At 36.0% G+C, this 23,069-nt stretch overlaps 1 protein-coding gene across 7 annotated transcripts in view; it reads left to right on the top strand.

The window, feature by feature from the left end:
* The window catches only part of NAALADL2 (N-acetylated alpha-linked acidic dipeptidase like 2), a 365,473-nt gene that overhangs the window by 278,898 nt on the left and 63,506 nt on the right, over positions 1–23,069 (top strand). For all 7 annotated transcript variants that reach the window (XM_057369378.1, XM_057369377.1, XM_057369376.1 and 4 more), the window contains 4 exons: positions 4,804–4,896; positions 8,980–9,185; positions 10,672–10,791; positions 21,779–21,925. In XM_057369378.1, coding sequence (XP_057225361.1) covers positions 4,804–4,896; positions 8,980–9,185; positions 10,672–10,791; positions 21,779–21,925 — 566 coding nt within the window. The remainder of the gene's footprint in view (positions 1–4,803; positions 4,897–8,979; positions 9,186–10,671; positions 10,792–21,778; positions 21,926–23,069) is intronic.

The raw sequence follows: 23,069 nt of genomic DNA, 5'->3' as shown, positions 1-23,069 counted from the left end.
TTGTGAATAATAGAGCCAGGTTTACAAAGACTCCAGGCATTCTGCTGCATACAGTGAAATTACTCAGATCAAAATGCTTTTCTAGGTAGAATCTTTTGATCTTTTGTAACCTTTTTTCTGCTCTACGAAATGCAGTCACTGATCAATACTGAATCATCATAGTGACTGCAGTGCAAAGCTCCATTGTAGGCTGCAAACAAATCCGCCTCCTCTAACAAAGCAGGTGAGTGGAGCAGATAACCAGAGCTGAATGGTACTGGAAAGGTTTGTAGCACAACATAATGAATTTTTATGACMATTTGAACATCTATTTTATGTAGTTCCACATGTCAGATGTTCATTATCCTGAGTTTATAGTCAACTCTGATCATGGGAAATTTGAATCATTAATTATATGAAAGGAGTAATTGGAAGAGTCCTTTAGTTTCCATATTATATGATCCTCATCCAAGATAAATAAAGTTCYGTGCCAAGTTCTGCACTAGTGCAAATCAAGCCTGTCTTCTTTTCAGTCAGAGGAAGGGCATGGAATGAGAAAGGATATATATCTCCTGTTAAACTACAGCCTTGTGATATTATTATGTGTTTCTCCTTCGTAGTTTGCTACCTGTCAGAGAAAATAAAGACTRCCATATTTAATCAGCTCTGGCTGGGCCATCTCACACTGTGATATCAATATATAAGTAATACCATAATTTCTGGGTACTTAGACTATGCTAAGCATGAATCCAAGAAAACAAATAGAGAAAGATGCCAGCATATTGTGTAGCAGTGCATGTTACTGTGTCTACAGAATCTGGAGCCGTACATAAAACAGAGTTCTGCAGATGTCTCTTACTGGTGTTTGAAAGAAATACAAATTAAATAGGGAAGTCTGATCTAATTCAGACATCCTGTATATGAAAACTTACAGACATTTACACAGGTACTTTCTGTTCCCTTTTTAAACAGAAGTTCATGAAAAGAATTAAGCATGAACAGTGTAAAGCATTTTTTATGTATCTTCTCTCTACTCCCACCTGAAGCCTCAAGTTTTCCTACCAGAATTGTAAATRATCAAGATATATTTCCAGATTTCTATTCTGTGCCAGTATTTTTCTTTGTGATGCTTTGCTTTTGATTGCTTTAAAGCAGGTAAAGAATGAAAATAGTGTGAGGTTATGAATTTCAACTATACCATCTGAAGCATTTTCARCTCTCTTTGATGTTGACTGTGACACATTTATTCTGTATCACATTAGGCCATCCTAGTTTAGAGCCTCCTTAAAGGACTTTATTCTAGGCATTGCTTATTTTCAAAAGCTCTTCATCTCAAGAGTTTTATTTCTGGATTCCTGGTTGTAGGTCAGAAAAGATGATCAAATACCAAGGAGATTATTCATTAAGCTTTTYGTACTAAGATTTGGCTTGAAGATTCAAGATCTATGGGTATCTGTTCATAAAGGAGGATATATATTGTTAGGAGGCAGGATAATTGATTAATCAATTAGAAATCTGTAAAGGAAAAAATATTTAGATTGTTTGTTGCCTATGCACAAAACAAAGTGAAGGCTTTTTCCTGCAGGGACATATGTCTAGGAGTTCTGACATATTCCTGTACAAATAATTTTATACTCAACAATACTGGACATTGCATAGATTCAATGTTGCTTTTAAAATATGCAGTTTGATAGTATCACACAATATTTTCTCTGAAATTATTTAAATTATTAAGTGTATACTACTTTACATTTATTCACTTTTCTGAGCATGTCATCATGTTGCATGTATTGTTTTGTAAGTCCTGCTGTTACATAAGTGCTTGTGATGATTCCTTTTCTTCATTTACGGTTCTATGTTTGAACTTAATTAAAAATTGACATAAAATACATAATAGATAAGGATTATCTATCTAGAMATAATAGATTCAATGTCCCTTATTTCTGCAGTCTACTGAAATAATGTTGGATTTTATCATCCAGGAGCTCTTCTGTTKAAATCCTTGAATTCAGTTAATATTTGTTTTTTCTCTACTGGAGTTAAATGTGCATATAAGGAAATTTTTGTCAATGATTAGCGAAAACCTTGTCAAATGAGTTCAGTTTTCAAACCTGAGTCCYTAAAGATGCTTTTTAAAATTTAAAATGAGAAAGCTGTCTGATTTTAGGTGTTTGGCACAATCAGAATTCAACCAACATGTTTGAAAATGAGACTCAAGCTTATATTGTCTATATATGAGTTTGGGATGAGGTTAAAAGCAAAAAAAGRAAAGAAACAAGCATAACTTATGTGCTTGTAACAGAACTACTGCAAATAGAAAGCTTTTCTTGTCTGAAGTACTAAAATCATCAGTCTAATGAGACAAAAATAGCCATGCCTTTCTAAAAATAATTATGTACATGTGAGAGGAGAAGGTGTTCATTTGGTATGGGATAATTTACAGATTTCAAGTCAGGAAATAAATAAATAGCAGTAAATATGTTTCTTTAATTTCAGAAGTAGCTTTTGGCTTCCATAAAGACAGTGTATCCCTAATAATGTTAAGGTACAGTCTCCTCAAAGTTTTCCAGAGAATACAGAAAAGAAAAAAAAAAAAAAGAGAAAGTTGTCAAGATCCTTAAAACACAGCATTAGGAAGAGAGGTTTGTTGTCAGAACTGTTTAAAGGGGATTAAATTTTGCTTCTGCTTTATACTCCAAAGAGTACTTTCAGCCTTTTCATCTGGTGTTCTAAGCCTTTAAGCCCAAGTCACTTTAAGCTGACTACTGTGTTACACGACTATTACCTCAAATATCTGATTTCAGAATATGTGTATTGCCAGGAGTTAATTTTCTGTGTCTTTATTGCCAGTTGCAGACTGGAGAGCTGATGTTGATTAAGGAAAAACAGTGAAGTCAATTGTCTTCAAAAGGATTTATCTTCTTTTTGTCTGAAAAGGGGCCTGAAGGAACAAACATCTAAAGTGCTGTAGGAAAAGGAAAGAAAATCAGTTTTGACTTTAAAATCTCTTTTTTTTTTTAAGGAGAGTAAATTGGCTCTAGAATGGTTTTAGGTGAGAAGCAGCAGCAAGAAGTTACTTGCATAGTTTAGATTAAATTTAAGCTGCTTAATCAACATAGCTTGAGCTGTTTTCACTTRTTTCAAAAGACCCCTTGGGACTCCTTTGGACTTCTTTTATTTTTATGAAATATTTTTTTTTTTAAATTCTATAATTTTAACAAGCATGACTGCATGGCATTAATAAATCTTACAGTAACTTACATCAGAAGAGCAACATTAATTACATGACAGATCAACATATTAACTTGCCGTGATTGTTGCAAAGTCATGTGCTGGGGTTTGTTTTTAATTAACTGCTTGKCTTGCATTTTCTTTACTGGTTTGTTCAAGCAAAACAAAGAGTTGTCACAGAGAAGATAGATCTGTTGATAACAGAAGAGGTTTTGGTTGAATAAAAAATGGAATAACTATTACTAATATATTTTTTTAAACAAACACTACCGGTAGGCTTATTTTTTTTCAAATATCAATGAAGACTGGTGAATTAAAATMCATTGTATTTTATTTTAAGAGAATTTTAAAGTTAATTTACCATATGAAGTTCCCGCAAATGAACCTTGAAGAGCAGTATTGTAACGATGTGTTGTTTTTATTTCACATTTTTCASCAAACTCCCCACTCGCACATTCTGTGCATCTCRGGGAACAAAGTGTGGGAACAAACTGTTGGAAATAGATCCGTGGGAGGATAGTAGCCTGGGACAGAGGGAGCAAAATGCTCTGTGGAGTATTTTAATTTTGGTCTCTGGTGGTTGGGGTGTGGACATGGAGGGAATTGTGTCCCAGAGATGCCTTCAAGCAGAAGGTGGAACACTTGTAGAAGGAAGAGGTTCTCCTTGCAGGTCTGGGCTCAGGCTCTGGCTGTTGTCACACTCTGTGAGTTAGAGCAGTTGAAGGTATTTTCATTTCTCTCCAATAGAAGCTGTGACCTTTCAGATGAGCTGGATKTTAAGGCAGTCTGTTTTCATGCAAATGAAACATTTGGAAGGTATCAGCAGCTCCCCATGGTTGGTTGTTTGGTTTCCTCTGTCACAAACTCAGGAACTCGTATGGTTATTTTGTCTCACCTTTTTTTAATCTATTTAAACTCAGACATTTACTCTGCTCTGGCTTTATCTTGTTCTACAGTCTCAACTGGCATGGCAGTACTGGCAAATTCCTAACRTTTTAGCAGCTTTTGAAATTGTTCTGCCTTTGTGTTTACACCRTTTCCTCAGCTGATACCAGCTGAGCCAAAACCCCTGGCTTCTGTTGGCAAGTGTTCACAAGAGCATCACCAAGGGCTGTGCTGGCACAGTGATGGAGAGCTCTGACTGTTCCCATCTGATTTAGAGGCTTTTCTCCAGAAGGAAATGTAATATAAACCAGGTATAATTTTGTGAATGYTATTGATAGGTTGACCTGGGTGAAGGATTAGGTGAGAAAAACCTATGAAGATTAAGGCCYGTTTCATTATCACACAGTTATGTAAATCCTACTTTTTTCATTTTTTCTTTTCTGTTGTATTCTGGCAGCATTTACTGAGTGAATTCAGTGATCTTTTAACTCAAGGAGTAGAGATCTCKTTTGAGATTCCAGCTTTGAACCACACTGCTAACATGGGACTAAGAAAATAACACAATATTTTATGTTTTAATCTTTGGTTCCTCTTCAGTATTTTTTTTAAACCTTTTTCTTAATGTGCTTGGAATTTATATATGCGGCTGTACATTTCTTGGCTGGAAAAATAAGTTTAACATTTTCTTTTTTTTTAATCTTTCAACAGGCAGAAAAAAAATCAATCTGACCATTCAGTCTGTCACAACTTACAAGACAATTTCTAAYGTCATTGGATATTTAAAAGGAGCTGTATTTCCTGGTAAGCATCCCTTTGTTATTTGTATTGATGATTTATTTCATGATGGCTGGGTGTCATAACTGGGATCAGGATCCTATTTTGCCAGATAGTGCACTAATACAGAGGAAAGAGAAAGACCTTTTTGTAGTCATCTTGTGATTTATGACAGGGCAGAATATGAGGGTTGAACAGAGGATAAACTGAAGGGGATATTTTAGATACAATAAGCTTATTTTTACACAAGMAGCAGGCATTGCACGTGGACACAGAGAGTATCAGTAGTTTGTTCCAAGTAACTGTGCTATGGTTTTAATTTTAAAACTGTTCTAACACTTGCTGCAGCCTTATTTTGTGTTTCAATCATGCCTTAAGTTGGTTTTATACAATTCTGTGAATAATAATTACRGTTCTCCATGTCTGATAATTGAACAATAAGAAGTACAACTGGGACATAAAACACAAACCCCCTCTGTCCTTTGATGCTGTACATAGATAACGTGATAATCAGGGCTTCATAAGATCATTTGGAGATTATTCTGTCAGTAAGAGAATTTACCTGAAAGGTGAAGGATTTCTACAACATGAGTGAATGCTGTTGCTGGTTACTTACACTGTGCAAATAATTCCTGTAGTGCAGATGATCATCGTGCTTGCCTTAATAGTCTTTTATTAGGTTAAGAAGAAAGGATGAAAATTTGTTTGCATTCCCTTTTGAAGGGGCCAGTCATTTCTTATTTTAACTAGCGGAATGAAGGAGATGGAGAAAATTTTAAGTTTATTCCTCTTGGTGAAATAACAACTTTGTTTTGTGAGCACAGAACGCTGTGCTTCTCACCAGAATTTTTGTTTGTTTAAAGAAGCAGAGGAAACAATTAGCACAGTGAATTTAATTCCTATGAAGGATTTCATTTCCTTCATGAATTTGAAGTTACCAGTCTGCTATTACTAATGTTTTGCAAATAGCTGTCATGGAGTTGGAAAGGCAGAAACTGCCATGTTTAGACATTCTGCCTGCTGAATCGTGTAACAGAGGCATGAAAAATAAAAAAAAAAAAATAAAATATGCATCAGTTTCTGTTTAATAAGTTCTCTATCTTCTCAATATTAATCTTCCACCTTATTACTGCATCCTTAATAAGAAACTACTTTTTAAAGGTTTGTCAATATATGCTGAGCTTTAAGAATTTGAGGATGTATAAAAAAGTGAAGTCAGTACCCAGGTGGCAGCATTTTGTCCATGGAGTCTGCTCAACATGGGCCATAGCACCTGTCTTCTAATGCAGGCACAAGTTGAATGTTTTGCACAGAATCAGTGTTAAGCCTTTTTTTCTCTCTCTGCTCTTCCTGGTTGACAYTGCAGTCATTCCTCCTCAACTGCTTTGAATCTTGGTATTTTCATGGCATTGATTCCCTGTCGTTTTGATGGGGTTTTGCTCATTTCACACACATGAAATATTCACCTTTATGTTCCCAGGAGTGCAGAAAGAAGGCAGAAATTATCTTTAGGGCTTAATGAAAGACTGCAGAGCATCACCAAGGGTGGAATTTATTTGTTTTTGCCTGAAGACCACCTGACACACAMMCACACAAACACACAGACAAGCACATCTTTGTGTAATGGTGACCTTAGCTGAGATTTGAGCTGAGGAGTAAGAACGAGCATCTGAAACGTAACTWAGATGTTAAAAGATTTAGGAGTAGATGAAATGTGATAGTTGGTAGCATTTTAAAACCCAGAAAGAGTAACACTGGTTTTATAGATCTGTTGGAATGGTTGAAGATGAGATGTACAACAAGAAAAGACAGAACAAAGAGACTCTTTTTAATGATAAATCCTTGTTCAGCCCTTCACTACCCTGAATGTTATTTTACCTTATCGCACCTTATCAAGGGTATCTGATGGATATTTTTTCTCTATCTCTAGTCCTTTCTCTCTCTTTTTTTTTTTTTTTGCTATGTGATTCTGAGGAAACACAGCTGCTGCTGCTGCAAACGTGACCATCCTTTCCCCTACATTTTTCCTGTAGTCTTTTGCTTTAGGGTATTGCCTCTTTGAGGGAGAGATGCACAAAGATGAAGAATTTCAAAGGAGGCACCAGCTGTTATGTTTGCCCCTGCTCATTCAGCTGCCAGCARTGAGCTGCTGCTTGTAGCTCCTTCTCTATCAAAATATCCTGCATTGTTTTAATAAAATCTCTTTCCTTTCACATAGTCTGATCAKAAATTATTACACAGGACAAACATTGATCCTGTCTGACCCCTCTGTGTTAGTGGCACTKCCTTTAATGACCTGGAAGCCTGTAAGGCCATTCATTTTCATTCCTAATTCCTGTCATTAAGTGAGTTGAAGATCCTGTTTTTCCATTGTCAGTGCAACCTGTAATTAAGTGTTTCACGGTGCATCACACAAGCTGCAAAATTATGTGATTTTTATTTCATTTTGTTAGATTTACTTTATAATGTAAATTTACATTATTATGTAAATCTAGATTGRCACTTTGCATGTCTATTTTTAGCARTTCTCATTTCCATACCTACACAACCCCCAAGCAGCTGATTGAAAATTTGTGTTACAGGTTCATAACAGCTCCTCTCTTTGTAAAGCGTTTTTGATTCCTTATTAAAGAACATGCACAGATATTTTGTTGAACAATACTGGTAAAACTCCAGTTTGATAGAGAGTGCTTTTATAATCAAAGTGTTCTATTAATATTGTTTCTAGGCAGCAGTCACTGCAAACCATACTGAGCAGATATTTTAATTCTATAAGCAAATACAAAATGTGGGCAAGTATCGTTGCTGCACTGTGATGAACTGACAGCCAGTGAATGAATCCACTTGGATAAAGAAAGAAAACTAAAATTTTGCACTTTTTGGAAACAAAATGACACTCAGAGATTTCTTGGATTTGGCATCTCTTGATATCTGTTCTTCTGTTGTCTTTTGGTACCATGAAATAGGGAAAGAACACCTTTAAAAGTCTGGATTTGGACCAGAAGGAGACTTGACAAAATACCAAAACAAAACCAGTAAACAATCCTTCCAAGATGGTTGTAAATTCACCTCACACAGGAGGTCTAATGGTTTATTATCTCATTCAGAATAACTCTGCTTTGACTTCTCGACAGGCCTCAGTCACACCAGTCAGTCATGTTATTTCCTAACACATCATCAGTTTTGGAGTAAAAGAAGGGGTTTTTCCCCTTGTGAGTGGTATTAGGGCTATATATAATGCCTTGAGAGATGAAGATTTAATCTTCTTTCTCTGGAAAAAAGTGTGGATTTTTGTAGCTTTTTTTTTTTCTCTCTGAGTTACCATAGGCACGTCCTTTATTTCAGGTAGAAACCTCCTGTTTTTCATTCTATAAAATGCTTCCTTCCAGCATTAACAAAACTTCTAGGTGTGACTTACCATTTCTGTATCATTCATGATCTCTATCCCTCTGCCATGTCTCCTCTCTAAACCTGCAGTCTGGGTGTTTTAAAGTCTCCTTCCATGGAAGGCTAAGTCCTGATCTCTAATCTGGTTTCCAGCTGCTCYACTGCTGTTTCTGCCATGTCTTTTTTGAGATAGGGTGGTGAGCACTGAACAGAGTCTTCCAGGTGAGGGAGTTCCTTATACTTTGTGTATTTCTTTTACGTTTCCCATTGTGCTGCCACACCATTTGTTTTCTTTTTTTTATTTTTTATAATGTGCATTGAAGATCATTTCCTGCTTATTATTTTTGTTTTTTTCATAGCATTTCACTGCGAGCATGGAAATATTAGATTGCCTGTATGACTAAGGCCTGGCTATAAAAGTGGTCTGATCTATATCAGGTCTATAAATAAGCAAACAATGAGGGCAAGGGCATGTGGATTAATTTGGACAGGTGTATAAATGCATTAACTTGCTAGTTCATTTTTAAGTGGTACTCACTGTTTTATGTGTATTTGTTGTGTGATTGTCTTGCACGTCATCACACACATTTTTGTTGTATTTGTGATAATACAGACTACTAATACAGTTAATTTTTAGGGTTATTTGGAGCTCTTTTCATCTTAGTGTCCAGAAAAAAATAATTTTTTTGTCTTTTTTTTTTTTTTTTTTTCTCTGGATTTCAGACAGATACGTCATCGTTGGCAGCCATCACAGCAGTTTGAGGGGTTATGGTGGGCAGGGATGGGCCAGCAGCTCTGCTGTCATCACAGCCCTGCTCCAAGCCCTGATGCCAAAGGTGAAGAGGGGCTGGAGACCTGACAGGACCCTGCTCTTCTGCTCCTGGGGAGGAACAGCCTTTGGGAACATCGGCTCCTACGAGTGGGCTGAGGTAAAACAGCTTCAGGGGGACTCATGGCACAAAGGATTGCTTCTGTGGAAAGCACAGAAACAATAGGAAATTGCCACATGGAAATTGTGGCTCATTAAAGGGTCTCTGAGGTCTGTGTTCCTTCATGCACTCCACAGCAAATGCAGGGAAAGATCTACAGAGGGCATTCCTGAGGATGATGAGATGGCAGGATGGTGCCATGGCTGTGGAGGTTGAATTTTTAGCACCTTTGGGAGCTCATTTCCCTCCTTAATTCACCACAGAGGGTGGAAAACCTCAAAAAAGCAACATAAACACAGAAATAGCTCAGAGAGCTTTCTCACCTTCTTGAAGGTTTAGTATTTAATAATTTTAATTGATAGGCTTAGTGTGGAGAGAAGTGAATCAAAAGAGGAARAAGAGAACCATGCTGTGGTTTGCACTGATTAGATAAACTTTGCAGGGTCTCCATGGCTGGTGCTGAATTAATTCTCAGATTTGTGCTAAGGAGTTGGATCCAATCTGACACAGACAACTTTGGGCTCTTACTTTCAGCAGAATAGGAATCAGCTGATTGAAAGAAAATACTGCAAAAAGTATTGATGATCATATATGGCCACCTCAAAAAGCCATGATACATAGCTAAAGTGGATTTCAGATCATAAACTAAAGTACTAGAATTTCATGGCTGCTTTTTCCATCTCTAATGGTTCAGTGGATCAAAACAGTAGATAAAATAAAGAGTTAATTGCTTTTTACCGTGTGTAAGAAGCAGCCAGCCCTCATTGAAATTTCATACTTCCAACATGATTATTCTTCAGAAACAAGAGGGGGTGAAAAAATCAAATTGAAAAGATCCAGGCTGGAAGCAAAATTTGTTTAGTTCCACTTCAAGTCAGCTTTGCATCAGATGTAATTGCGTTACACCCCTTCTGTTCAATATAAAGAGCCACTTCATGCAAACAGGAACTCATTTCTGAGAAGGCAAAGGGGATCCTTTTAAAAAAGAGATAATAATTGAAACAGTTTGTACATGCTATTTTTATCGTCTAAAAAATAATAAAACACTGGGAGAGTTACACAATTCAAATCTGAATTTGGTCTCTAAATATTTGAGTCCATTTAATTGTTGAAAATGATTGCTTTTGAAGTTTCTCTTCCGTCAGGCATAAGTTTAAAAGGCCATCATGTTGCTTTACAGTGTGTAATGTTTTTATTTTTGGCCTTACAAGTGTAATAATTTTTAATTCCTCCCAGACCTGTTTGCATTTTCTTTAGATGATGTGTGAAATGAAATTATAACTTCTGCTATATAGAGAAATAGCACCAAAATATCCTTTGAAGTTCATAATAGCTTATTGTAAGAAGCAGCAGTTAACTAATACTTGGGGAATCACAGAGGATGGAAACTTAGGGTGCAGTTTTCCCCTAGAAGGAGCCAAGAGAATAAAACAAGCCTTCATTAAAATGGTGCATGGTAGTAACCCTTCTTCTGCTTGTTTTGTAGGATCTCAGGAGTGTTCTTCACAGAAATGTTGTGGCTTACATTGGCCTCCATAACCCGGTCAGAGGAAACTCAACTTTACACCCCGTTGCATCCCCTTCTCTTCAGCAGCTGGCAGCAGAGGTTAGAAATTAAATACTTGATCTTACGTGTGGTTTATGAGGTTTCATGGTTAACCCCTTTAATATCAGTTGGTATTGGATTGCAATGGGTGGAGGTTGTTTTAAGAATTTTAACCTCACAAATACACATGAACTGGTTTTACTAAGTAAGCAGGTTAAATTTTATTTTGAAAAATAATGTATTAAGAGGTTGGAAGGGATAACTTGTTTCACGTATTTCTTATACAAAGTCTCACCAAACTTGCATGCCCTACAGCTTTTTTACCTTTCCACAGCTTTAAAGTAACATATTTGTTTTCCTTTGGCACAGAGCATGTTTTTCTCATCCTAATCAGGTCTTTGCAGACGGTTTCTCAATTTGCATTTAAACCTGTRTATTTACCAGATGTAACATGACACACAGGGAGAGTGTTACTGTAATAAATAATGTCTGAACTGTGTATGTCAGGCTCAGTGATGCCTTTGCRGCTCTTCTGGAGGCAGAATATTCCATGGTTGCACTGGGGTGAGGGCACATCAGCCTTAAACTAATGACCTTATGGCTGTTCCTGAGGTTTGTGAATTTATCAATATTTTATATGAATGGAAAATAGTATCAGACACATTCTAAATGACAAAACCAGTTTGAAGTGATACGCGTAAAACGGAGTTCAATTTCACTTTCATAAATTATGCTTTTTAGATGTTTTTTTCTGTAAGTTTGCCAAGTGAATTCTTATTCTGATGTTTCTTTGACTTGCCTCTGAAGCATTTGGTAATAAACACTCCTCCAAGCAGCATCTTGAATTAAATGCAGTTTAAGACTTATCTGGCTTGGCAATTGTTCAACTAAGTTAGCAAAATTATATCAGTAAATTGCTTCTTAGCAATGTCCTACCCATTTCTCCTGTCCAGTGATTAAGTGGTAATTTCCTCATGGAAAGAATCTGGTTTATTCCATGWAAGTATTGTGAAAAATGTGATGCAACATCATTTCAGAGAGAAAAGAAAAAGTTTCTATGTGTGGAAAATTATTTATAATGTCGTATATGTGAGTATGCAGGTGTTATGGATATGTCAATTCAAATTTTATTATCAGTTTTAGCTATTGTATTTGCAAAAAATACTGTGCTGAGAAGTTGCTAGCCTTTTGCTAACCTGGTGGTGTTGGCAGTTCTGTCTCCATTAAAACAAGTGTTTGCTGTTTAAAGGAGTAAGTTTATTACATTAGGTCCTTGAGCTATTTGGTTTTTTCTCATTTTATTTCTTTGACTTCACAATACAATCCATGGCAGTGATATGAAAACTAAATTGTCTGGAGCTTTGCAGCAGTCCCTTTATTATCTATTTATCACTTTATTAAGACTYGAGTCTTTCATTCTAATAAATGCCATAATAGTATGAGCGTTACATTCATGCCCYCTGTTTTGGARAKGAAGCAAAKTAAATCTCTTTTTCACTTCCTCTWTATTTWTTTAWTTTTTTTTTAGTTCCAGTWAACACCTTTCATCTMATTTCTGATTCTTTAATATGGGGAATGTATCCCTTCTGCATGTTTACCCTGAAGCCCCATTTTAAAAGTAAAGGATAAAATCCCTGTGTGAGCGTTTTATCTGTAAAGCTTTACTTCTTGTAGGATATTATTATTTGTAATTAATRTAACTGTCATACAATTTGTGACATTAAAATGATTTGTGGGATTTATTGCTTGGAAATGCTGGCTAGGATTCTGAATTCATGTGAAGTGCATTGGCAGATCCTCATTTGTCCCCATGGGTCCTCACAATTTGCTTCATGTCCAGGAGATTTTCTCTTACAAAGAATGTTGATATTACTGCCAGCATCTGCCAAGAAGACAAAGTAATTACAGATTATCTCTAAATTAGGATAGTGAAAATGGGTTGAGATGTTACTTTTTGGAGCTCATTTTGTCTTGAAGAAATTGTGATTCTATTCACAGGAGATTCTTRCTATCAGGTGCATGTTGCAAAGAAGTGGTTTAAAATCCCAATGAGAAAAAAGGATCATTTTAATTTGCAAGAGCTCAGAAATTAAGTTAGAACACAAAAGAGGGTGAAATAGGAATTCAGAATTAATATCACTTCGTTTTTAAATGAAAAGATAGACTAGCCWGTCTTGTTTAGTTAGCTAGAAGTTTTCCATAATTTGTGAATACATGGAAGATACTGCACTGTGCCTTTGGGTCCAGTGGTAAAACTCWCAATTCCATTTTCAGGCCATAACAAGAGAAACTTGTCCTTCTACTGSTAAGCAGTGCTATGACATTGTTTAGAGGTGAGGGAGACTAAAATGTCACCATTTGTGTTGGGTTTTGTTYGGTGCTCACTGTTGTGCTAAAGTTGTGTGTGAAAGAGAGGGAGAATGTATTCCTAGGGAAAATTAATACAATGCCACAAAAGACTGCTAAGGTTAAGTGTTGGGATTCTGGGGATAACAATGAGAAACTGTAGTTTTTCCTGTGAAAGGGAACTCAACTAAAATTCACACTAAGTGCAGAGCACTCYGTGGATGCTGCAAGGGGCATAATTTAAAGAGAACTGTGGGCAAGTRGCAAACTAAGATGGGCCARTGCACACAGCAGTGTTTSCTTTCTGTGCTGAGGTTTTTTGCCCTGAAATAGAATTTTGGACTCTTGCTAATCACTGCAGCTTCCAAAATACTTTTTTTTCCCTTCATTTCTGGGAAAATTAGGGAAGAGGTTTTAGCAGRAATGCTGTTTGTGTGGATATTCTAAACTTAACAATGAAAAGAAGAATCAGAATCTTAATGAGTTGCTACGWGAGGTCTGGCAATCAGAGAATAGGATGAGTGCTTAGCTAATTACCAGAGACCATGTTTCTTAAAGGTGTTTTTGTATAAAGGGATTATATCTTCATATTAGTTGCAGGTTTCAAAAGGGAGCTACATAAGCAGTCTGCAAATAATAATTTTTATATGCCTTTCTGCGGGATTCAGTGGGTGAAATACYAAATTACATGAAGAAGCTAATTTAAATATTTGGATTAATTAAGCAAAGAGGAACTCAAACAGTTCTGAGACCTTGACATATTTAATTCAAATCTTTTTTATATAACTAATTAGTGTCCACATTAACAAGGGGGAAGTACTGCCAAGTGATATTTTTGYCTACTGTTATTTTGTAAGGAAAATGATGGTTAATTCTCTTGCTCAGTTGGTGAATCACCATTTGCTGGCAGAGTGTCATTGGTAAATTGGGTTTGTTCGAGGCTGGGATTCATTCTCTGTAAATAAGGCCGTTAATGATTTTTTTTCTATAATGGACATGTCATGAGGAAAAAAAAGTTATTATGAAACATAAATTCATTGCTGTTATCTTTTAACTGATTGTGTGACCATCAGACTCCAGAGCTTCTGTTACTGCTGAGCCCAACAAAACTTAACTGCCCCTGTCTCACAAGGAAAAGAGTGATTTTTAAAGCTATTGATGAACAAGTTGATCATTAAAAATKACTGTGCTAAGCATTGTTCATTGCTATTTATCACTATTTGTTTCTACTAATGGAGTAAAAGGCATAAAACATCTCTGCATTTAAAGGTGGTGTTATTGACAGAAAACTCTTTTTTCTTTATGAAGTAGAGCTAAAGATAAACTTCTGCATAGGTGMTACTGTCATTATTTCTTGATTTTTAGGAAAAAAAAAAAGTCTTACATTGTCAGCATTGATTTCCTTCTTCCAACTTCTATGTGTTTCTCATTTATTTTTTTATACTGTCAGCTTTAATGGTGGATATGTCTCCTGGTGTTGTAAATCAGTAGTTGTAAATAAATCCTGGGCCAGGAACTGAGGTGAAAATGTTGACCTGAGCCTCACTGGGARTCAGGTGCAGCCTGGGATTCCTGCTCATGCTGAGAGATTTTGAGCTTGAAAGTTCTGTTTCAATGTGGACCCTTGCCATGCATGGAGGGCTGTTACGTGTCTTCTAGTGTTCAGGTTTGGAAATCATCTCAAAATTATGGTGATTGGTGYATTTTCATTATGTAAATTTGTCACCCAAAGTACCCCTTTCATTTCAGTGTTGTCACAGTAAAACTTCTTACATGTGAAAACAAAATCTTGATTGCTTTAAGGCTGTTTATTGAGTTTTTGTGTCTCTTGTTCAGGCATATCTATATATTAAATACCCAAATTTGGGGAAAAAAAAAGAAAGAAAAAGAAAACAAAAAGCCAAAATAAAATCTCAAAACAAGCACCTGGGGAAAAAAAAAATCCTAAAATTTAATCTTACGTGTATTTATTGGCTTAGAATGAATGAAGAACTTAGTAATGATTTCCTTTGATTAATTCTTTGAAACCAGGTGTGAGGAGAATTATTCCAAATCCRTTTAAAACTGTGATAGTTTGTATAATCACAAGCATAGACTTGAACTCTTCTGGCGTTTGCCTGGTTTGTTCGTTCTCCATCTGTTTACCACAGGCATATTCTGGTGATGGTGTCTTGTCCGGTGTTTAAAAAAAATACCATTAAACAGAGATAGAAGGTTTGGGACACCAGGAGCTGGGAATACGAAATTTCAAAAGTAATTTCAAGCCAATTAAATAGTTGTGAAAAATACCTTTTTCCAAATTATTCCTGAAGTTCTCAATTCAGGAGCTCAGTAATGTAGCTGAGGTGCATTTTTATTTATTGAGTCAAAGAGCCACAATTCCCATAGCRTTAGTCCTGTCTAGAAGTGCTCACAGAACGGGACTTCACTGAATATAACAGAGAGAAATGTTGCAGCAGATAATCTCAGATGTCAGGAAAAGCCAAAATGCAAGGARCAGTTTTCTTGGAGGTTCTGCAAAAAGCTTTCTTTTGGCAGCTAAAAGGTCATACAGCTCCAACCTTTGTCTCCTGACAGAGCATTGAAAGAGATTTCAAAACCTGTTTTGTAGCCTTCTATTTTAACACTTTAAATGCTTTAAGTTTCCTTTCAAGAGGAGCCTGAAAACATTTAGGAGAGTTTCTGACTTCTCTACTTTGTATCCTGTCATCCTTGTCTTGATTAGACATTAGATATGTTATTGAATAATTACTTGAAAAAGGCTGAATGTTCTACTTCACTAGGTAATCTGGCACTAGAAGGGGTTTTCTACAAATAAACACCCCCTAAAATATCAAGTTAGCATCTAGTTTTCTCTCAGCTTTAAGATTTGCCATGTTTTACCCATGTGTCAAGAGAATTCTTCCGGAGAATTGCAGCTGATTTTTGGTGTTCTGTGCCAAAAAAAGTTTTCTCATTTGTGCCTATCACGATTGAATTTGCTCTGGGCTTTGATTACAGTAATAAACCAGAGATTTTGATTGCAAATTTCTCCCCCACTTTAAAAACCCACTACTGAATAACAGGAAGAAAAAGCTCGAGCACCTTTAAGTCCAGAGAAATTCTACTTTTTACACAATCAAAAACCAGATTGACTGTATCCTTTAATACAAATGCAACCATTCCATGCTCAAAAATYGTTTATGGTCAAAACTAGATCAAAAACATAAACCCTAAAGGAAAAAAAGCATTCAAAGTTTTTAGTGTGTTCAGAGTTGGGTGTGGAGACRGGTTCCCTCTTAAAATAGTATTTTCTGGCTTGTCCATTGTAATGGAATGCAGTTTGAAGCMGTTTTCTGAAATTTACCATCAATAAATGTAACTCACTGAGCAGTGAGGCTGAGCCTGTGGCCATGGAAATTCAGTCACTTTACCCAAAGTATTGGAGCCTTTACCTGTGCTGATGAAAAGATATGGGAGAAGTTCTAATGCAGTATTTTCTGGGGAAAGTGGTTACTTTGGAGAAATACAACTACCAAAGGGGTGTGCAGCAGTTCCTCAGTTGTTTTTTTTTTTTTTTTTAAACCTTATAACTCTGTATTTTCAAGGTGCCGAGATACTTAGAGCTGCTGATGGCATTCCAGTGGCAGTCTTGCCACTTATGTAATTCATGCTGTGTAATTTTAGCTTTAAATATTTGATTGCTCTGAAATTCTCTTATCAAATGGGAACATACCTGCTTGATTTTTACCTTCCTTAAAAAAGCCATTAAAATTCCTAGCAGTGTGTACTGGGTGTTGGCAACAGGTCCATGACTCAACGAGGCATAGGACTTCARTTTGGGTACAGGAAGGATAAATGTAATTCAGAATCATATAACAAGCATCAGGAATTAGAGGGAGGCTGTCAGTAGATAAATGTAGAAAAACTGCAGGATAGAAAATTAAATTTACACTATATAATTCTTTACTACCTTGCTTTTGTATTTCTTACCAGTTTGATGTAAACTTTGCATCTAAAATGTCATTAAGTCCTGTGAGGTACCATTAKTTATAAAGACCTTACACTGATGGTCATATTTTTTTTGAAAGATAAGACAATTATTTAAAAGTATGCAAATTCTGCTTAACAGAAACCAAAACCCTGAACAAGAAATAACAGGATTAAGTTTGTCTCATGTGTTCTTGCCGTAAACTAAATTAAAAAACCCTCCAGTTTGCAAAGTAGTAGAACACAACAATATATTTAATTTTTTTTGCTCCAAGCACAGGTATTTATCCATGCTTTGTTTTATAACCGTTGGTATTGTAATTTCTCAATTGTTTTAGGAAGTCACTATYAAAATGCAAAATTTACTTCAGGCAACTTTGAAAGGTACAACTGGAGTTTTATTTTTGGCAGCTTATCTTGTTTGGGTAAACTGACTTTTCCTTGGTTCAGTAGAAATCTGAATAAAATATCGGAACTGGGTCTTGGCTCATCTTGGTTTGACCTGACCTTTTGGAAATATTGTGTTTATCACCATTTTCAGGATCCTCTTCCGCTCTGGGTGAAAAAGGCCTTTTCTGTCATGCAGAATACCTGCAGGCCTTTTCAAAGAACAATTATTTTAAATTATCTAAACGGCAATTTTTTTCATGTGAAGATGAAGCACTGCCTTCCTGCACAGCCTAACAAACAGTTTACTCTTGGAATTTCCAGGTCTGGTGCTTTTGTGTAAAGAAAACACAGATTAATTTGGTGAGGGGGGAATTTTAAATGTCTGACGTGATCCCTGTAGTGATCTGAGAATCACCTGCTCTGTCATAAATATCAGAGAGATTTCAGAATATATTGAATTCCTTGTCCCTGATGGCTGTAAATGAACATAATTCTTGGGGGAGTTGTTTTTCTCTGTTTTTTTTCTCCTCTCAGTGGAATATGTGCATGTGCAGGGAACATCTCTCACTTTACTGTGGTCATACTGAAGAACTCCAACTAGGGGCAGTCTCTGAGAGTTAAATTCCTCTTTTCTGTGACTGATTTTGCAGTTCTGCAAAATTTTACAGAGTGTTTATGTTGCCCTTAAAGGTCAATAAATAATGTTCAGGTTTTAATGTTTCTAGTAAARCTTCATCCATGTTTAAATGAAAATATGTTTGAGTGGGAAGGAAAAATTGGTAAGAAACTAAGGAACCAACATTTTATTCATTTTGTAATTAATTATTCTAATCCTAATATAATATTAATTAAATGCAGCAAGCTTTAGTTACTCTACCTCATAAGATTTCGTGGTGTAGTTTTAATCAGGTMATCAAATGATTGCATTGTATAAATAGGCAAATACATCACATCAGTGGTGTGTAACATCCAGGATATTTAAACCACAACTACTCTCCATCTATAGCATATTAATTATCACCAGCACACTGAGATTTTCTTTGCTTGCCCTGAGAAAGAATGACTGAATATGATTTAGAATTATTTTTATATGTACCTACTTCAGTCATGTCAGTTTGATAAGGCTCAAAATTGGGGAAATGATGTGTATTTAATTTTTATGTAGTTGTTTTGCTCTGTGATGTTGGGCAAGACAGAAATATTAGGTACCTTGCTTGTCTTTAGTTGATTTGAAAAGCACTTTGAGTGCTGTAGGGTGAAATGCCACATTAAATCTMCCTATAATTTTCTGAAGGGCTGATTTGCATTAACAGCAATATATATAAAGGAATATATATATAATATATATAGCAATATATATGATCAATCAATAAAGACAGAACATAGAACAGGGTGTTTATAGCCAAACCTGGYACTCAGCTGGGAGAAAACAGAGAARTATGCTTGYCATAGAATTAATGCAATTCCTAGGAGCTCTGTGATTTTTTTTCAATAGCCTTTGACAGTCATCTGATAATGTTTTTAAGAACCACCAAGCCTCCTGCCTCTAATGATCTGTTTGCCAGGGCATAGCAGGTGTTTGTAGCTGAGAGACACAGACCTGTGACTCCTCTCCTGTGCACCTTCCCTGGCCTTTACTACCTGTTGTTGTTGATTTACATGGTTACAGTAGTAAAGATGCTAATCTCTTGATTTCTGCATTTTTGCAAGGTCTATGTTGAATTTAAGAAATCCTGTAGCTCTTTCTTCAGATAATTTTACTTCATCTGGCTGGTCTCACTCTTCAGGTCCTTAAATGGATCTGCTTTGCACCTGTCCCTAACACTATACATTTTTATCTACATAAAATAGATATATACATATTATATATGTGTGTATATATATTTATATACACTATATAATAACCCAGCCTATTAATGAAGAATAAACTTCCTTGTTGTAGTTCTGAAGCTGGGATCACTGATATGTTGTAAGAAAAACTGGTCATTCTTTATTTGCCCTGTTGAAAGCTCCTTAGATGTTTTAATCCTTTTTCAAAAGGTGATGTTTTAACTTCAGCTGGAGTSAAGTGAGGAAAAGTAGCAACCAGAACTAACTAATAAGATCTGCAGTGAAGTACCACTTGATTATRCTTTAAAAGTGTCAGATCCATTTTAGAACATTAACTCAAATTAAATGTATTTAATTGGCCATATGGCGCTCTTCACTTCCTCAAATTTGTAACATAAACCTGTACCAKGGTGCTAAAACCCAAAATGAGCTCCAGAGAAATAAAATTATTTGATTACGAATATCATATTTGCTCCAGTCTGAAGGGAGGGTTTGAGTGACACGRTGGAGCCCAGGCTGAGCAGCTGAGTGCTCAAAATACAGCTTTTTGTTTTTCCTGTAAGGCTAAGCAGCTGAAGAAACAAAGTTTGGCTACTCTGCATCAGAGAGTTAGTGGTGTGGTGCTGATAATTAGTTATAGATACATTTAAAAATGTGTGTCACAATAGTGAAAGTGGAATAAAGCAGTTAAACTCCCAAAATGCTATACTGTTGAACTGAACACTGCCATCATAAAAATATTAGTCCTATACCATCAAGGATGGTGATGTAAAACCCCCCAAAATACCATATTTTATAACGCTCAACAAAATCTGTAAACAYTTCATATGAACTTTCATGCATAAGGAAAAATAATTTCATTGTTGCTATAGGAAGATATCTCTTCAGCTCCTGATGGGCTGGTATAAATAGGGTTGGTGGACACTCAGAATTAACTTTCAAAAGCTGAATTTCACCTTAAACATTAAAGGAAGCCTTTAAACATTAAAGGAAGAGCAGGCTACTCATCATTTATGAAATTTGACCAGCTCTGGTGGGCAGTGGGAAGTGAGGAGAGTCTGATCTGTGCTGCAGTGTAGAGCACTGRGTGATCTTAAAATTCATGATAATTCCTGGAAGGAGCAATGGGTCCTATATAGACAGATATGCATAAAATCATAAATATGGCTTTTTGTGTGCTCTGCCAGTGGGTTTGAGTGGAAAAGACTGTAGAAGATACAAGTGTGGTTATTAAAAACATGTTTTATACAAGTTTGGGTTTCTGCTGTTTCTTCTTTTTGAATGGACCGTGAACAATTGTGGATGTACGGAAGAATGTAAGAGTGGCAGGAGCAGAAACTTTTAGCAGATTAAATAAAAAAAAATAAAAAAGGAAGAATGCAACCACCTTTCAAAATTACTTATGAAATGGAAGCTATTTGTTTGAAGATATTTTAAAATAATTTTCTGTGAGACTCTGCAGCCTTTATTTAAACTGTATAATACGCAATTGCATTCTTCATAGCACTGAAATGAAACTGTGAAGCAATAATTATGCTAATTTTGAATTGGGAAAATACCAAGATTTGTCTCTGTCTAACATTTTCCTGATAACCTCRGAGACTTTAATGTACAGAATTTGCTGTATTTTCGTGTTAAAGTAGAACCAATCTTARGCTATTCTTTTATAAAGCCTGTAATTTTGTTGGTAGAGGTGAGGAAGTTACGTTATATTATATRAACTGTTAGCTAAATGCAAATAATCTCCAGTACTTCAACTTCTTAATATTCTTGAAAAGAAAGCTAAGTAGCTTATTTGCTATAATAGATGTTGAAAGCCTTTACGCCTACTGTTTATTAAGTGTTTAATTACCTGATGGATTTAAAAGCTGCACAAGTATGTAGCACTCAGTCTGGACTTGATTTCCAGTTTCCATATTTATTACAGTTCTCTTGCTAAGATTTCACCATTAAATACTTACGTGAAAGAAATACAAAGATTTCAACTGACTAGAATTTTTTGAAGCAACTTGCACAGAAAATGTGTTTTACATATCTCTAACCTTTTTACTCTTTTTTTTTTTTTTCTTAAACCCTACTTTGTAATTGTGGGGAATACTTTACATTGCCAGCATTTCATAGACCTTAGATAGATTGAATATGATAATCTCATGCAGCTTTTTGTTGAGGCAGAGCATGCTATTAGCTGAATTTAAAAAATTTATTCTTTAGTAGCCATTAAAGACCTCAAAATTTTCTAAAAGGCATCGTGATGCCCTCTGATCTCAATATGAGACATTTGATGTGTCTTGATTCTTCTCTTGCCTCTCCTCCCACCCCAATTAGATAAGAATTTCCTTGTCCTCTGAAGGACTCAGCCGTGTTGCAGCAAAACTTCATTTTCTGCTATATTCAAGATGCTTCAACCCAAAGAATGCAGTTTAAATGAGGTATCACTACAAGTCTTTGATAGTCAGATTGCCAGTAATGAAGTAGAAATTTGATTTGTTTGTTTGTTTGTTTGTTTTTTCAGAGCCAGAGCTTCAACTGTGTGGAGAAGTCTAGATGTCCAGGATCCAATGTGAGTTCTGTGCAGATGCAGGGAGATTCAGACTATTTCATCAACCACCTCGGAGTTCCTGCCACGCAGTTTTCCTATGAGGACACCAAAGCTTCAGAGGTACCTATGACTAAAAATGACAAACTGAAAACAGAGGAAGATAGAATTATGTTTTGCCAGCTTATATCCTGTTGTAGTGGAAAGTTATCTCCTCTAAGTGTGTTTATTTAGGTTTTCAGAGGACTGGCACAGAGCTTCAAAGTGACTGGTTTTGTAGGGATATGGTATTCAAAGAAACWGATACAAATTGGAGGACCTTGTGTTAAAAATGTTAATATTGCTGATAGTTTTATCTAGCCCAACKTTTCGGACTGTTTTGAACATAGAGGAAACAGGTATTGATGTTTGTTTTTTAATTTCGCAGTAGCACAAGACAGCCTTCCAAAAGAATTTTATATCCATTTTCATACCATGAGCAAAGTGCAATTCTCTGGTGTAAACATGGTAGCATTGATTAGTGTTCCAGACACCGTGTTCTTTTACAGTCCATCAGCCTCTGCAAGGAGGGTGGAGGAAGCATTTTATGCTGTTTGGGGTTCAGGTTGGAATTGGACACAAATAAATTGTTTGGGAATTTTGTCCTTGCGCAGCCTTCAGTGCTGTAGATTTATTTGCAGCTGGACATCCTCCATTGGTTAGCTGAGGATCTTGTTATTTCAAGGTAACAGTAGGCATGAGAAAAGGGGTGTGGTTTTGTGTAAATTTAGTGATGAACTGACTTCACATTCCCTCATTTCCCCTCTTGCACTGTGCTCATCTCCTGTGCTCACATCTTTCCAGCTGGGGAACAATGCTGAGGCTGGGTTGAGCTGGAATTGTCCTGACACTGAATGCTTCCCTTTCACATCTACAAAACAAAGCAGAGATGTGCCAAATACAGCATTGCTGTYGTTGGTGTGTGTATTAAAACAGATTAATTCAGGAATTTTTATACACAAGGAGACTTCTGTCTCTAAACATCATGGCACCTATTAGGCTGAGTTTTCTATTTCAGATTAAACACAAGGTAAAGGCTGTAAGGGAAATCTGAAGGCAGAAGAGGTGTGAGTGCAATGTTTATGACAGGCTTGTGGTCCAGAAGAATTTTTATTGTCACTTAGCAGTTATTCCACATAGTTTTCATTCAAGGTCTGTGTGTAGACAATCTGTAGAGCATGAGAAAGAATCTGCAAAGTTCAGTACATCAAAATAGTGAGTGTTTCCC

The sequence above is a fragment of the Malurus melanocephalus genome, unplaced genomic scaffold, assembly GCF_030028575.1.
Source record: "Malurus melanocephalus ecotype Western Australia unplaced genomic scaffold, MMel_1.1 scaffold_108, whole genome shotgun sequence".
Taxonomy (NCBI): domain Eukaryota; kingdom Metazoa; phylum Chordata; class Aves; order Passeriformes; family Maluridae; genus Malurus; species Malurus melanocephalus.
The sequence above is the reverse complement of the archived record's forward strand: the minus strand, read 5'-3'. Positions and strand labels throughout refer to the sequence as shown.